This window comes from Mesoplodon densirostris, chromosome X, assembly GCF_025265405.1.
Source record: "Mesoplodon densirostris isolate mMesDen1 chromosome X, mMesDen1 primary haplotype, whole genome shotgun sequence".
NCBI lineage: Eukaryota > Metazoa > Chordata > Mammalia > Artiodactyla > Ziphiidae > Mesoplodon > Mesoplodon densirostris.
In genome coordinates this window covers 109790647-109808599 of record NC_082681.1, presented here as the reverse complement: position 1 = coordinate 109808599, position 17953 = coordinate 109790647, and the positions used below count along the sequence as shown (strand labels likewise).

General features: G+C 36.8%; 1 protein-coding gene across 3 annotated transcripts in view; it reads right to left on the bottom strand.

The window, feature by feature from the left end:
- The window catches only part of DMD (dystrophin), a 1698782-nt gene that overhangs the window by 317394 nt on the left and 1363435 nt on the right, over positions 1-17953 (bottom strand). For all 3 annotated transcript variants that reach the window (XM_060087208.1, XM_060087209.1, XM_060087210.1), the window contains one exon: positions 16401-16547. In XM_060087208.1, the coding sequence (XP_059943191.1) occupies positions 16401-16547 (147 nt within the window). The remainder of the gene's footprint in view (positions 1-16400; positions 16548-17953) is intronic.

Sequence of the window (17953 nt, the reverse complement as noted above, 5' to 3'; positions counted from 1 at the left end):
TCAGCAGACAGGCAGCAGGTAACATTCAGGAAGAGGAAAGGTAACTCTGAAAGGAAAATTCTATGTACTGCACAGAAGTATACTGAGATACATGATGGATAATGGACTTAATTCAAAGAGGCTAACGTTAGAATTCCCAAGTGTAGCACCATAGATCTAGCTCTGTAGATAACTTTATTGCCCCTAAAGTTTAAGTGTCTGAAGAGAAAGCTATGCCTGAGAACTGGGGGTCCTGACTTGTTTGAAGCAATTCAAAATCTTTTTATATTTCCTAAGTGCCATGTATAGAGTGATCCACCCACATGTGAGTTTTCTATGTTACAAAAAGAAAGTACATTAAGAGGTAATTCAGTAAGTATTTATTGATGGAAACAGAAGTGCATATTTAGAAAGACTAAGTCAAACTGAGATAATAAAGAAATGTAAGCTATAATTCAGAGGAAAGGCATGCCAAAAGCAGAAGGAAAAATCTGAAGCTCACGACTGTGCTCTCATATCTTCTTTTTCTTGCTAGTATAGGCAGCTGTTGTTAGACATTATCCATATTACATTAACCTGGAAATCTATTCAGTTTTAACAAGGAGATGCAGACACGATGCATCAGTTGAATGTAAGACAAATTAAAACAATTTTATTGCAAATATAAAAGAGCAAGTGTTACCATAACTAATCTTTGAAAGTACCTTTTCTTTTTAAGGATCAGAATAGTTTTTTTTGCCCACACATCTAGAAAGAAATTTGGTACAATTTTATTCAACATTTAATGGGAACCCACTAGATGTGTAATACTATAAAATATCAGTAGATTCTAGAAAAGAAGAGTCCCTCTTTTTACAACGCAGCAGGGCAGAAAGGATTAAATTCTTATAGAGGAAGAACAAATGTATTAGAAAAGATACTGCATAATCAAGTTCAGAAAAGTGAAAAAGTTTAGAAAGGCTTCACAGAAATGAACTGCAGTTCTAATAATAAAACTTACATTTTCATAGTATTTAATAGTTTCTGAAGCACTTTCACAGTCTTTACCGCATTGTTTCACATGGACCTTGCAAGACTGGTGGGATTTGGATAAGTAATTCCTTTTAAAAACGTTTTAGAATATAGAATATTTAAACTGAAGGATGTGTTTTTAGGAATAAAATGAAAGGATGTGAGAAGAATATAGAACATGTTTTTGGTTCTGGTTCCATTATTAACTAGCTGGGTGAACTATGACATATCATGTGATGTCTGTAAAATCAAGGGTTGGATTTCTGGACTTCCAGAACTAAAATCCTCTGAATTGATGAGTAGTAACAACTTAAACAGGCCATCTTTCCTCAAATAAGACATGCATGGTAGTACATTGGTCATTAAATGATATTGTATTAAAATAATTACACAGAAGCTTTTAAAGAATGATTGCTGAAGTATAAAGAATATTAAAATATTCAGTAATTCAAAGTGGATATTTTTAAAGCAGTGAAACACACTGACATATTCAGCTCTTTTAAAAGTAGATTTAGCAGCTGTACTACTGGCCAATTAATGCTTGTAGCACCTTGTGCCTTGGCTTTAGGCCCTGGCCAGATTCTTTAGATATAGACTAAGGCTTGAGGCTTAGCCAACTTGATTGCAAAAGCAAGGCCCTAAATACAACTAGGCAAAGTGTGATGGAAACAGTGCAAGGCAATCACTGCTATTGTGAAAGAAAAACAAAGTATGTGTAATGTTGGTAAGTGCCTAATAGCATCTCTGTGTCTGGAGGATTGCCCATTATCAATTAATTACGTGTTTTCCTCCAACATTCTTTGCGTATGATCTCCAAATCAAGGGAAAAAACCCAGTACTTCAAAAGCTATTTTAGGACGACCCCTGCTTCTGAACAAGATGGAGTAATAAGGACCAAATTTAACCTCTGTCTTGAAATAACCAAAACATGGACAAAATACATGTAACAATGGATTGTAAGACAATGGATATCAAACAAGGGAGCACAGTGACCCCTGAGAGATGGAAAACATAATGAGGTGAGCCCTAGGGTAGTCCCAGATTACCACTTTGAGAGAGTTTCCAGACCACAGCATGGGGAAGAAGAACCCAGGAGGATCCTGGCAGACTTCCTGAGTTGAAGGGATGGAACTGAGACTCTGAGAAGCCTAGAATAGCTAGAATTCATAGGACAGAAGCCCAGAGAGGAAAGAGCTGCACAGAGAGAACCCTAGAGATCTATAGAGGGTCTCCCTCAAGTAGTTACCTAAGTACTGATTAGCACATGTGTGAGGAAACTGTGGGGGGCTGGGGAAAAATCACCAGGAAGGATGAGAAATAACACTGTCCAGCACTCATATATGGCAGGGAGCAGTGCCTATTTCCTACCAATCATACTGGAGCCCTCAAGATTCACAGGGCATTGGGTAGAGTGCACAGAATGGTCTTGCCTCAGTAGTGGGGGATAATTAGCCCTAGACTGAGTGTTGACCTAATCCCACTTAATCTTAAAAGACCCCAAAGGATCAAACAGTAGCACACACTTTGGAAAGGGATTAATAGAAATATATTATAGAAAGTTTCTTATATCATATGTGAAGTGGTCTAATTCCACTCAAAGATACACTGTAATAAGTTAAAGATGTATACTGTAAACCCTAAAGCAACTAAAATAACAAAACAGTTATAGCTAATATGCCAACATAGGAGATAATGGATTCATTAATTCCAATTAATCTAAACAAAGACAGGAAAAGAGGAACAAAGACAGAAAAAGAGGAAAAAGCAAAGAACCAATGGGATGAAGCAAAAATAAGTAGCTTGATGATAGGTTTACACCTAACTATGTCAATAATCACATTAAATATAAATGGTTTAAATAATCCCAATTAAAAGAGATTGTCAGATTGGATTAAAAGAAAGCAAAATCCAATTATACGCTGCCTAGAAGAAATGCACATTAAATATAAAGATACAAATAGGCTAAAAGCAAATAAATGAAAAAAAGTCACACCATGCCAGCACTCATAACAAGAAAGCTGGAAGTTACATCATTAGACATTAGGGAAATGCAAATTAAAACCACAGTGAGATACTACTACATATCTATTGAAATGACTAAAATACAAAAGATTGACCATATCAAAATTTAGAGAGGATATGAAAGAACTGTAACTCTCATCCATTGCTGGTGGGAATGTAAAATGGTACAGCTTCTTTGTGTTAATAGGTTAAACACACACCTACCATATAATCTAGCTGTCCCTCTCCTAGGCATTTACTCAAGAGAAATAAAAACATAAGTCCATTTAAAGACTTGTACATGAATGTTCATAGCAGCTTTATTTGTAACAGCCCCAAAATGGAAACAACCCGAAAGTCCACTAAAAGGTGAATGAATAAATAAACTGGAGTATTTTCATATAATGGAATACTACTCAGCAACTAACAGGGATAAACTATTGATTCATGTAACAACATGGATGAATCTCAAGATATGTATGGTGACTGAAAGAAATGAGACCAAAAGAGTGTATACTGTATATCCTATTTATATCCTATTTATATCAAACTGGAAAATGAAAGTTCATCTACATTTTCTACAAATTCATTGCAGTATTATTTATAATATCCAAGACCTGGGGACAACCTAAGTGTCCACTGACAGATGAGTGAATAAAGAAAATGTACAATGAAATCTTGGCATTTGTGACAACATGGATGGACCTTGAGGGCATTATGTGTAAGTGAAATAACTCACAAAGACGAATGTTGTGTTATCTCACTGATATGTGGAACCTAAAACAAATAAAACAAAACAAAAAAATGAACTCATAGATACAGAGAAAAGATGGGTGGTTTCCACAGGCGGAGGTGGGTGGGTGAAACGGGTGAAAGGCATCAAAAGGTACAAACTTTCAGTTGTAAAATAAATTAAGTTACAAGGATGTAATGTACAGCATGATGATTACAGTTAATAATACTGTACTGCAACCTACTAGAGAATGGACTTGAGGATACGAGGAGGGGGAAGGGTAAGCTGGGACGAAGCGAGAGAGTGGCATGGACATATATACACTACCAAACGTAAGGTAGATAGATAGTGGGAAGTAGCCACATAGCACAGGGAGATCAGCTCGGTGCTTTGTGACCACCTAGAGGGGTGGAATAGGGAGGGTGGGAGGGAGACACAAGAGGGAGGAGATATGGGGATATATGTATAGCTGATTCACTTTGTTATAAAGCAGAAACTGACACACCATTGTAAAGCAATTATACTCCAATAAAGATGTTAAAAAAATTGGTTACTGCAAAATAGAAAAAAAAAAGAAGTGACCAAAAGAATGTGTATTAAGAGCCTAAGAGCCATATTGTAACGGAAAAGAATCTGAAAAAGAATATATATATATAGGTATGTGTAACTAATGCAACATTGTAAGTCAACTATACTTCAGTTTTAAAAAAAAAAGAATCTCTAGGAGGGAAAGAAAAAGATACAGTTTTTTTTAAAAAAAAAAGAACCAGATCAAAAGCAGGAGGATGGTGGAAATGTTTCAGGCCGAGGAAGCTCGGGGAGGAAGAAGTCTCTAATGAACAAGGAAGTTGAGGGTGTGAGACTGCCCAGGGAGGAAGAGCCTGGACCTCCCGGGGACTTATAAGCAGGGTTAGGGGGTCGAACTTTGTCCTAAGGCAAGGGAAAACCATTAGAAAGCTTTAAGAGGCAGGGAGGTAATGACAGTCAGATGTGCTTTCTCAGAGACAATTCTGCATAGAACAAGGTCTATGCTCTGAGGCTGTGTATGTAAGAAGAAAATGTGTGTGGGGGGAGGGACGGGGTATGTTACGTAGGCATGTAAATGCATTAACAAGACTGGAAGGATAACAGGCCAAACTGAGTGGGGAGTGTGTGTGTTTGAAAAGGGAAAGTGGGGTGCAGGTAGATGGTCAGGCTAAGAAAAACTTTCAAGGTTTATTCTATACACTTAGGTATTATGTGAGTCTTCAAAAAAACATTTTTATTGGGGTATGGTTTACATACAGTGAAATGCACACGTTTTACTGTACAGTTCGATGGGTTACGGAAAATATGTAACCTTGTAACTCCTATCAAGATATAGAATATTTCCATCATCCCAGAAAGTCCTCTCATGCCCATTCCTGGTCGTCTCTCCTTGTACCTTCCAGGGACAACTACCATTTTGATTTATTTCACCATAGATTAGTTTTGCCTATTCTAGAACCTCTTGTAAATGGCACCATAGAGTATCTATTTTTTTGGGTCCAGCTTATTTGCACAACACGTTTTTGGTATTCATCCATGTTGTTACACACATTCATAGTTTGCTCTTTTTAATTCCTTCCATCACCTAGTAGTAATGGATTATATGAATACACCAAATAGGTTTATTCACTCACCTATTCATGGATTGGGTTGTTTCCGGTTTGAGGCTGTTGTGAATAAAGCTTCCATGAACATTTTTGCACACACACACACAAAAATACTGTACTGCATATTTGGAAGATGCTAAAAGAGTTCATTTTAGAAGTTCTCATCACAAGAAAAAAGATTTTGTAACTATGTATGGTGATGAATGTTAACTAGACAAATTGTGGTGATTATTTCACAATAGATACAAATATCAAATCATTGTGTCGTACACTTGAAATGAGTATAATTATATGTCATTTATACCTAAATTAAAATAAAGCAGGGAGAGGAAGAAGAGTTATTTTATCTCATATTCCTCCAAAGGTAATATTAAGTATATTCCATGTCATCAGAGCAGACAGATCATTAATTGTTGATAAGGGTCTAAGATATGAGTAAACCATGTTCACCACAGAGTAAAGGATGCACATTTAATTTCTGATCAATTATTTTTCTTTTTGGAAATCTTGAAAATTATTTAAGCATTGGTAAACTTTATACATCCATAGATCTAGACATGAATACTGTTTCTTCAGAAATAATAGTTTTGTTTCCTAATATACCCCCTGTGGTATAGTTTTCCACTTATTTTAGTTTTCAACAACAATTCTGCTTAATTTCATGCTTTCAGCGATTCAAGAACTATTTAGTGAATGCCTACTATGTAAAAGATACTGACAAGTATCAGTAGATATGGTAGTTAGGGCCCCTGCCGCCTGCATGGAGCTGACATTCAAAGTGGTGCAGATAAACGTTTAATAAACAAACACATAGCTATAGATTTTCGTTAAGTGCCGCGAAGCAAGCAAACAGGATGCTGTCTGTGATAGAGAATGAGAGGAAATTCTCTTTTGATGTGACTTAATTATATATGAACTCTGCAGTCCATTACTTCAAATGATTTCTAGTTATTAAATTTACATACTGGAATTTTACTACTCTGTTTCGTTTGTTAGCCCCAAGCTTCAGGCTTTTATTTAGAATAAAAGCTACAGATGAATAGAAAAGTCACTTAGCTAACTTGTCTTCTTCCTTTAGGTTTCAGTTGGAAGGTCACTTTCTCTGCGTCTTCTCTCATAACACTTACCACAATTTGTAATTATTATATGGGAATTTTAAAAATGTCTGTCTTCCCAAGAAACTATAACCCCCATTAGGGCAGAGAGTGCTTAGTGTTTCCATGACTGCATCCCTACTACATAGCACAGAGTCTGGCAGAGGGTAGGGACCAGAAAAATATTTATTGAATGAAGGAGTACTTCTGCACACTTCAGGAAGATTTTGATGATTAATTCCTCCTGGTTCTACAGATGAGATTCTCCTTTTGAATCTGTGAATGATTCAGCCTCGGTTCTAAACAGGCTATTCCTGAGAGTGTGGTCTGAGATTCATATACTCATCCTACTTTAAATCTGCATTTCCTAAACTCTTAATGCAGGTGATCCCTGACAAATGAGTAAATGTAAGGAGAAAGTCATACTTTTTGCTTAAAGGGACATACTGTCATGTCTATCTAACTTTAGAGCAAAGAAGTGGTATTGTATAGTTAGTCGTTCTGACAGACTCCACAGCCAGGCTGCCTGGGTTCAAACCCTGGCTCTCATTTACCAGCTATGCGACCTCAGGCCAGCAATCTAACCTTTTAGTTTCTCATTCTCCTCATCTGTGAAAGGAGGATAAAAATAATATCTACCTCAAAGGGTGACTGTGAGGCTTAAAAGCATGAATACAGTACATGTAAACACGCTTAGAATAGTGAATGGCAGGCAGTAAATGCTAGATAAGTGCTCATTATTAATTTCAGCAATGCATAATACTCTCTAAAAACAATTCTTCTCGAATTTATCTTGTGCGACTTCACTGGCCCAAAAAGTATGGCCCTGTATTTCTAATACTTTCCAATTTATCATATTTTCCAACCCCAGCTCTACCTCTGAAATGAATGAATATATTAACTGAAGGGAGAATTTATATCATAATGATCATTATTTTAAGGACATTATAGAATTTGTAAGAATAAAGAAATATTAAGACAACCTACAGTAATTTAAAATTCCCTTTGTGGTACTGACCTTTAAAAATAGCATTTCTGAATTTCATAAGCTGGTTTCCAGTCCTACTTACAGAGTTGGCTTTAACATCCAGCTTTTCATTTGGTCTGAAAGCGGGTTATTTCTAGAGGAATGCGGAGGGAAGGAGAAGAGGTGGAGTCTTTCTGGTGGAAATGTGAGAACAGCAGCTCTTTGAATGTTGTGCATGACGTAGCCTGGGAAATGTGAGCAGCTGCTGGCGGAGTGTTTCACACGCAGCGGGAGAGTGGGAAAAGCAAAGAAGCAAACCACCAGGGCAAACAAATGCAGAAGAATGGGTGGGGCGGGGTCAGGCTGCAGTGAAGGAGGGAGGTCAGGCTGGAGGGAGAAGGACACTTAGAAGAATAAAGAATAAAGCAGTGAGAATTCTGAGGAAAGGGCAAATGTCAGCTGCACAATAAGGGAGAAGGAAAAGGGGCATTAAGGCAATTTTAAGTACTCATAATTATATGCGTATTTCTGAAAAGAAATCAGAGAGATCAAGAGGCTAAAAGAAATACATACATACATAAAACTGCTGTTTAAACACATTTAACAGGAACACATTACATCTTTAAAAACAATAATAAAACTATTATATGTACTGCCATAGTAGCTAGCTTCAGCACTAGCAAAAAGTGTTCCTGATGAAAACAAATCAGAAAGTAAGGAGTACAGAAAGATCAAGCATTCAGGTAACCAAACTAATACTTCATAATGATTTTGGTTCACTTTATAAAATCTCTAAAAAAATTAATATGCCTTTCATTCTAAGTCATAAACATATCTTTGACTCCTACTGGCTTCATTCTCATTTTGTACCTCATAAATTTTTTTTGGTCACACTCCCTACATCATTCATTTTTCTCCCTATGGTCCCACACAGCCTGATGCCTTTTAAAAAAAAATAAAGTATGCCCTTGAAAACTAGATTATTCTTCCTTGGGGTGAGGAGGTTGGACTCTGGAACATCTGGTCTACGTTACTTTCAAGGGTACCCGGGCAACTTCAGTATCATTCCTCTTGAATGAAGTAAAATTAGCTGTAAAAACATTGTAAACCACAATGACTGAGGAAAACGTCCATAAGCTTGACAGTGCACTTTAACCTAAGTGTATTCTGAGAGCTGTAACTAGCCTGGACATTTAGATTTACACATTCCTTTAAATCTTTAAAGGGACTTGTTCACTTCTGGTTTTTTTTTTAAAAAAAACAGAGATGAGGTTCAGCATAAATGATTGTTCTCTCTTTACTGAAAAGATGTTTTCCTAGAACTCAATTGTCCCTTTTTTCATGGGTCATTCTATTCCTAATGTCAACAAATCCTTCTGTGACCCAACCTTTTCTAAAACAAACACATTCTTCTTTCCTCTTTGTTCTTTTCATTTCCTTTACCTTCAACTTTAAAAAACTCCTGCCAAAGGGCACATCAAACTCGGTGTTATAGCTGAAATCTTTTTACAAGAGCTACCTACAGCTTAGAATGTGTTAGAATAAGTTTTCCTACAATATTTTTGGATAGTGGCTTTCAGTCTTTTCAAGCCTGTGGATCCCATATTAACTTTCCAAGACTTAGAGGATCCCCACATAATAAAAGTATTACTTAGTATCTGTTAATTGTGAAAAAGTGACCGACCGATAAAAATCTGTATGAGTTTAGTAACCACACCTGCAGTTACTTATTTATGAAAAATACTGGTATATGGGCAAGACAGTTTTGTATTCTAGCTACAGACAATGTTTCATGCAAAAATATATTTCTACACCTCTCCGTAAAACTCTGTGACCCACAGTTTGGGAACGAATCTTTTATACGTGGTCACAGATCAACAGCATCTCCTGGGAGCTTGATAGAAATGCAGAATCACAGATTTCAGCCAATACCTACTGAGTCTTGGGGGGTATTTTAACAAGCTCTGCAGGTGACTCTTATCCATGCCAGGTTTTGAGATTTACCTTCTAGATCAGTACTATCCAACAGAAATATAAGGAGAGCTGCATACACTATTTTAAATTTTCTAGTAGACATACTGAAAAAGTAAAAAAGAAACTGTCGGTTGTTTTACTTGAAGCTACAGGCTCACTTGGTTCTTTTTCAATAGAAATATCTTACTTCGAATAATCAAAAAAAGAAATGGGTGAGATTAATTATAATGATATATTTTACTTAACCAAATACATCAAAATATTTTCACCTCAACATATAATCAATACAAAAATATTAATGAGATGGCCTACATTCCTTTTTTTTGGTACTAAGTCCTTGAAAGCTGATGTGTATATTACACTTACAACACACTTCAATTTGGACTGGCTACATTCAAGGGCTCAGTATCTACATCTAGATCATGTGTCTTGAAATATAGTAACTATAAGTTCATATTTACATTATGTTTATTATATTCATCCATATTTACATTTTGGATTTATAGTTATAAATTCATATGGAAGTTAAATTCACTAGGAATCTACTAAAAGTTCCCTTCACCCTTTTCTTTCTGCCTCAAAGATGAGTGCTTTGGTCTCCACCTTCTTGTAGCACAGTAACACTCCTCTGATACAGAATTTTCTGCATGACATTATGCTTATTTTCCACAGTGTAACTCTAAAGTTCTCAAAGTGTCTTGCAGAAGTCATATATATATTTAACCTTTTAAACCCAGCTGTACCCAGCAAGTGTTTAATGTAGAATAATGGTTCTCAAAGTGTGGGCTCTGGACCAGCAGCAGCCTCACTTGGGAGCTTGTTAGAAACACAGAATCTCAGGCCCCATCCCAGACCTACTGAATCAGAAACTCTGCAAGTGGGGCCCACACACAGTGATCATACAGTGATCTGTGTTTTAATAAGTCTTCCAAGGGATTCTGAGGCTCACTAACATTTGAGAACCACTGATGCAGGAAAACATTTCCTTTGAGAATGGCCACAGGCTCATTTTCTTCTGAGTTCTGTGATCTAACCACAAGCAGAATCATTTTTGGTCTTATTAAAGAAAAAGTCAAGGAAGGGCATGCTAAGGAGACATCGGCAGAACCAACCCTCAGCAAGACTGAAGTGAAGAAAGTTGGCTGTCCTCTCCTCACCCTCAGTTGGCAATGGGTCCACATTATTTGTAGGAGCAGACTGCCCAGCTCACCTACACTTCCTGCCTAGAAGGGACCCCATAAACCACAACGTAAAATGATTAGCCCAAGATCCTTAAAACAAAAAAAAGAACATAAGGAAAATGTTCAAAATCCATCAACACATTTAAAGGATCAAATCATGTACTCAACGATGATAAGGACCAACATACATACATATTGGGTTGGCCAAAAAGATCGTTCGGGTTGTTCTGTACAATGGTACGAAAACCCGAACGAACTTTTTGGCCAAGCGATAGCTAAATAGAAGCCTGCTTCAAAAACCTATCTCACCCAAGTAAAGAACATAACCTTCTCCATTGGAACTTTTAATTTTTTTCAATTAAAAATCTTGCTTAGTTTTTTAAAAAAATGAAGCTACGCAAATATTTCTGTTGGCCAGCTGAATATGATTCCATGTCCTTCCACGAATCTTGCTAATCTTATTACATAGACCAAACTCCCAGTCAGAAATTATTGAAGAATTTGTAAACCAGAGATCTGAAAAGGTACTACTTTTATAGTATTAGTGTCGCAATAGCTCTCACACACACACACACACACACACACACATATTTGTTTATAAGATGGAGAAAGGGAGGGAGGGTGGACCATTATGGAAGTAAGGAAAGAAAATTCATCTATAAAACTTTGCTTAAGGGCTACCCTGGTGGCGCAGTGGTTAAGAATCCACCTGCCAATGCAGGGGACATGGGTTCGAGCCTTGGTCTGGGAAGATCCCACATGCCGTGGAGCAACTAAGCCAGGGCGCTACAACTACTGAGCCTGTACTCTAGAGCCCATAAGCCACAACTACTGAGCCTGTGCACCACAACTACTGCAGCCTACGCGCCTAGAGCCCGTGCTCCACAACAAGAGAAGCCACCGCGATGAGAAGCCTGTGCACTGCAACGAAGAGCAGCCCCCACTCGCCACAACTAGAGAAAGCCCATGCGCAGCAACGAAGACTCAACGCAGCCAAAAATAAATAAATAGATTTATAAAAACAAACCAACCAAAAAAACTTTGCTTAAGATGGCGTAAGCAGTGAAGGGAGTTTTGGTCACTATGTCCTTGGACCAGATAGGACAATTACAATGTCTGCTTGCTACATAGTAGATGCTTAATCAGTGCTGACTGAATGAAAGAAGGAAAGAAGGAAACAATGAAAGAAGGAATGGAGTATACAGAAGATGAGGGTCTACATCCCTGTGACAGAAAGTTACCACAGAGATGTGACGATGGAGTATATAGCTGCCCGCATGACCTTGGAAGAATCTTAGGAAACCTTTAAAAACACTTAATTCATGATGCTGTCCTTAAACATATTTAAAGAATGTCATGCATGGAAATGTCTTCATATTTCATACTTTTCAAGTGATTACATTTCATACATCCTACAGTCAACGAAGCATTTACATTTTATATTAAAGTGTATTTGCAGCTTCTGTCGCTATTCATGGGCTTACTCTTGATGCAGAGAAATGGGTAGAACATTCCCTAGTAGTACTTCCCTATAGTACTTGTGTTTGGTGACTAAAGAGCACAACTATGGCACTAAAAGTGTGTGCAATGCTTCAAAATTAGAAAGGTTTATCATCAGTTTTTCTTCCCATTTGGTTTCAATACCCATTTCTACTGGATCAGGTATTAACATTGGTTCCACTTTAAGAGCTAATTCATTAAAATCACTTTTGGTTGATTTTAGTACAACTGCTGAGTTATAAAGACAATGAGCAATATAATGCTGTATAATTTTATATTTGAAACGACAGGTGTGATTTTAAGGGGTACAGTGAACTGGGCTCATTAATCCACTGGTTTGTAAAGGAAGCTTTCAAAGTTGATATCCCTGAGAATTGCTTAAAAAAGAAGTGAAGCATGAAAAAAAAAGTGAAGTATTGTGTTGCCCAAAATAGCTTTAAAGTATGACTCTGTTAAGTGCAAACTTAACAGGACTGTGAGAAGAGGCAACAAAAAGAGTAGGGAGTTGCAGTTCACAACTGATTCAGGTCGTGACTGACACCCAAAAGCTGTGTGACTGCCACTGTGTCACTTATCGTCTCTGAAAGTCTCAGTTTCCTTACTTGTACAAGGGAACAGTGATACTATGTAACCATAATACATAATCATAATGTTTTGAGGATTAAGTGAGGTAATGTATGTGAAAACTCTTTGTAACTACAAGGAATGATGGTTTCCTTTGTCAAAAACACATTGTCCGATGGTCTCACAGAAACATCCACACCAACGTGTCTACCCTGAGGGAGAAAATAGGATTTTATGCCCACGTAGAGTTTCACATGGGCAAATCAGTGTCTCTATACTTCTATTCGTGGATTCAATATAAATCCAGAACTCCCTATGCATTCTATTTCTATGTACAGATACTCTGTGACTGGGTCTTACACTGCTATTGATGTTCATATCTATGTGGTTTATGTGTTCCTATCATTTTGAGAGATATTACACACAGCTAACTTACCAGCATGCCTTTCTTAAGTAAAAATTAATGGATCCTGTAACTAAACCCAGGATATTCTGATATCAAGTAGACATAGCCTGGTAGTATGTCACTCTACTTCTTCTGTTACACTATTTGCTCAAATGTAAGACTCTTTTTCTTAGGCTTCTATCTGCCTTCCCACTACCCCAACTCTCCATTCTTAGTTTTTCTTTGTCTTATCAGACACAGAAGCAAAGATGAACTCACACTTCTGTCATGATTTTAGTTAACGGACATAGCACTGTAAGTGAATGAGTTCTTTATTTTCATAGAAATATGATGTCATAATAATGGTGGGCTCACACTCCCCTCCACAGAAGCTGGGTAATGCTTTAGTCTCACATACATTCTTCTAAATGTAAAATGTTCTCAACAGGATGTATGAGTTGCTCTTTCAGTAATGGGGATAAAGTTGTTTGATACGAACCTCACTTCTTGCTTTGTTCACTTTCTGAACAAGGACTCACATTTATAATATAGCAGAGTGGTTAGAATTCTGGTCAAAGAAAAAAATGGAATCAACTTGACTCAGTTATGTGCAACCCCAAGCCTTGTTATTTATCAGCTTTCTGCTAAAAACACTTTTTAAGCCTATTCTTAAGGTCACGTTCAAAAATAGCAACGTGTGAAATTTGCCACAATAACAGCATATGCCACAAACTGAATTATTTAATATGAGAAGGCTGTGTTATATGCGTGTTGGAGATGAGGGGTTGAAAAGTTAGAATTATACTGATAGAAGGAGGAACATAATCCCAACAAGTCACGTTTGTATTATGAAGAGGAAGCAACTCCATTGATTCTAAACTAAATTTTGTCATATGTGTATCTCCCCCAGATATCCACATACACAATCATAGGATTGAACTGGCTGTGACCTAAGACGAAATGCATTATCGCGTTTTACAAATGAGGAAATAGAAGCTGGGAGACGTCAAATGGCTTTCCCAAGATAACATGGTCAAATAATAGCTGAGCTTCAGTTTGAAGTCAGGTATTCTATTCACTCCTACACTCTTTTTACGACATCACACTGTCTTCTTTTATGTACTTCCCTATATTTATAACCAAGTCCTTATTCATTTTAAAGAATGGATACAAATTAAGCTATTCATATTTTCTCATACTTTATATTTAAATAATAGTGCAACTATGACGGATCACTTAGCATTGATTTTTTTTAACTTTTCCTATCATAATATTTTTATCTCATTTATAAATTTACATGCCATTGTCACGGATTTATATCACATTCTGAAAGCAAATGTGGCATTCAGCTCACTAAAAGAAATTTTAAGATAATAGTTCAAGAGTGCTTGGATGGAACGAATGTGTCCATTGGTTTTCCTTGGACATTTATTACTTTCCTTATTTATGTTTAAATTGAGAAACATACTAAGGATGAAACTGGTAAGATTTTAATAGTACTTAACCACTGTGGAGCAAATAGACATAGAAATGCATGTAATCTCTTAAATATATTGCCTTGCCTTAGTCAATGCCACCTATAACAATCTATCATACATGTATTTCAAGACTATCCATCACAACAAAAATTAAATTATATGAGGTCTCAAGAGGTCTTGAGTTTGGAACTTGTTTTTATTAAAGATCTAGCAATTCTTTAACAGGACTTTCAGTCACACCCCTAAATGGACTGCCAATAGGAAAAGTAATCTGGTTTACCATTTTTTTCTTACTGAAACACTGAAAATAAATATTTTTATTTTTATTTTAGTATACAAATATAAATTATAATATATTAATCTCAATATGTACCCATTATAATAATGTTTACTTAAAGAGTATTGTAATGTACAAAAAGCCCATTTTATAATATTAAGGGAGGGACTTTCCTGGTGGTGCAGTGGTTGAGAATCCGCCTGCCAACGCAGGGACATGGGTTCGAGCCCTGGTCTGGGAAGATCCCACATGCCGCGGAGCAACTAAGCCCGTGCGCCACAACCGCTGAGCCAGTGCTCTAGAGCCCACGAGCCACAACTACTGAGCCCATGTGCCACATCTACTGAAGCCTGCACGCCTAGAGCCCGTGCTCCACAACAAGAGAAGCCACCGCAATGAGAAAGCCCACACGCAGCAACAAAGACTCAATGCAGCCAAAAATAAATAAATGTATATAAAAAAATATTAAGGGAAAATTACAAAACACAAGATAATATCTACAATTACAAAACTTAAAAATGATATCTCCAATTTAAAACAGACTGGAAGTAAAATGTAAACATATTATAAGTAGCTGAATCTGGAAAACAAATAGTTTTAAACCTAGTTGCCTCTTTCCTCTCTGTCCCCAGAAGCATACTCTGTGCATCTTATGAAACCAGAAAAAGAGAGAAACAATTCCTTAATTCTATGGTCAAACCAGTTTTAAGGTTTGGGGGTATAACGGTGGCCTTCACGCATTGAACATATAGACACACCTATTCCACCATTACATATTCTGAGTTCTTACTGTGAGCCAGGTACTGTACCAATAACTCTACCTGAATTAGTTCCTTTAATATTACAGCAAGCATGCTGGAGACGAGGAAATGCACAATCAAAGAGGTCAAGTGACTTCAAGTAAGTCTGATTCCAAAACCTGTATGCTATAATAATAACAATTATAACTGCAATAACACCAAGAACTAGAATTCACACAGTGCTAACCATGTGGCTAGTACTTTACTAAGCATTTCCCATGTATTTCAACTTACTCGTCCTGATAATAGACAAATGTTTTAGAAACATTTAACATCCCCATTTTCTTCAGATGAAACACTGAGGCACAGAAAAGTTAAATAACTTGCCAGAGGTCCCACAGCCAGTAAGTGTGACTTTGAGCACACTTACATTCCCTTTATTTATTATGCAAACCAATGAAAAACTTCGTTGTGTGGGTTTGTGATAGGATGTTCTTTCTTTAAAAGATTTAGAATGTGTCTTACCATTGACTCTTGTTTAAATTAGGATTCCAAAAGGAAAGACGTGTTAAGAATCCAAGCAATGATAGTACAAAGTAATTGCATGCCAGTAATTTAGTTCTTCTAGCATGATTCAGCGCTATCTTCCATGTTTATTGTAAGATATAGTAAAGTCTAACTCTAAGCCATTAAAAAATGAATATTAATAGGCTTGAAAACATACACATAGGGAATTATTAAATAATACAAAATATCCTACACTCAGAAAATACTATCATGAGTATCACATGAAGAAATTACTTTTATTTTTCCTTACAAACAAGCTTTATCTGTATATTCTCTTACTGACAGAAGGAACCGCAATGCTTATAATATGCCTACCTGCAGAAGCTTCCATCTGGTGTTCAGGTCTTCCAGAGTGCTGAGGTTATATGGTGACAGCTGAATGCCCAACGTGGTGAGCTGGCGAGCAAGGTCATTGATGTGGCTTACATTCTCTTTGAGAGGTGCAATTTCTCCTCGAAGTGCCTGTGTGACATAGTCAAGGGCAAAATGGAAGATAAGAACATTTAAAGCAAAAAAAAACCAGGCATATGGGAACTACAAAGTATCGTATTTTGTTGGAGGTGTCAGCAACATTTGCTCTATTATAGTCGTATTATGACAATGAAGATTTGTTAATGGGTGGATAACTAATATCTATTGAGCACTTCCTAGGTGCCTAATCCCATGATGAGCTCTGTCCAAACATAATCTGATTTTATTCCTACACAAAAACACTATGAGGTTGGTAGTTGGAGAATTCTCATTTTATACATGAGAAAACAAAATTGCAGAGGTTAAACCTTGCCCAAGGCCCCATGGGTCAAACTTGAGGAACCGGGGTTATATACTCAGGTTTGTCTGCCTCCAAAGTGCATATTCTTAACAGTTAAATTACCTTTCCAAAGAAATTCTGGATTCGCAAAGTAACAGGAAAAATACAATGCTGCTAGACTCTAAATTCTACTCATCTCACAACCAAAAATGGATGCTTTCTTTTTTAACAGTAAAAGATGTACTCAATCATAAAATATTACATTCCTACTTTGTACCAACTACATAATAAATCGATTCATTTAGAGATTAGGGTATTTTGTCAAATCCTAAGAATGACTTCCAGGTCTCCTGGTATTTTAGTCCTTGTAGTAATGACTGAAGAAGGCTCCCATGGGGCTTCTCAGCTGTCTCTGAAGCACTACAGCAGGATTGTGTGATGCAATGCATCATGACGATATGTTGAGCAGAAGAACCCTATGCAGATACGGGGAGGACATTACCATGCATCATATCTACCCTACTGAGATGACATTTATGGATCTTTAACGTGATGCATGATGTCCCAGTGTTCCAATGAGCAATTTCTAAGGGACGAATTCCCTCACTTCGGAGAACAGTTTGTGTAATACAATGTCTGTGCACAAGGACAGCTTCACTTACTTGGCTATACGTGCTGTTTTGACTTGCTTGATCTGGGCAGGTGTTATTTTTGTGGTTCACTTTGTTGATAAAACCACTGTTTACACTGACTTCATCTATAACCTTCCAGTTCCTTCTGACTCCAAATGACAGGAACCAGTATATACATTCTAAATAAGAATGACATTATCCTCTCAAATCAAACTGAATATCTCATCACTGAAATGTGGTATCGTATGGAGTATAAGACTCTTATATAGTTCTTAGATAATACAGGACATTGTGACAATCACTCTGTTGAACTTACAGTTTTTTAAAAAGTGGTCATTAAAAATATTATATTAAAGAATCATGGGGTTCCTTCTGGGAGTGATAAAAATATTCTGGAATTAGACAGTAGTGATGGTGGCACAGCTCTGTGACTATACTATACACCACTGAATTATACACTTTAAAAGGACGGATTTTATGATTAT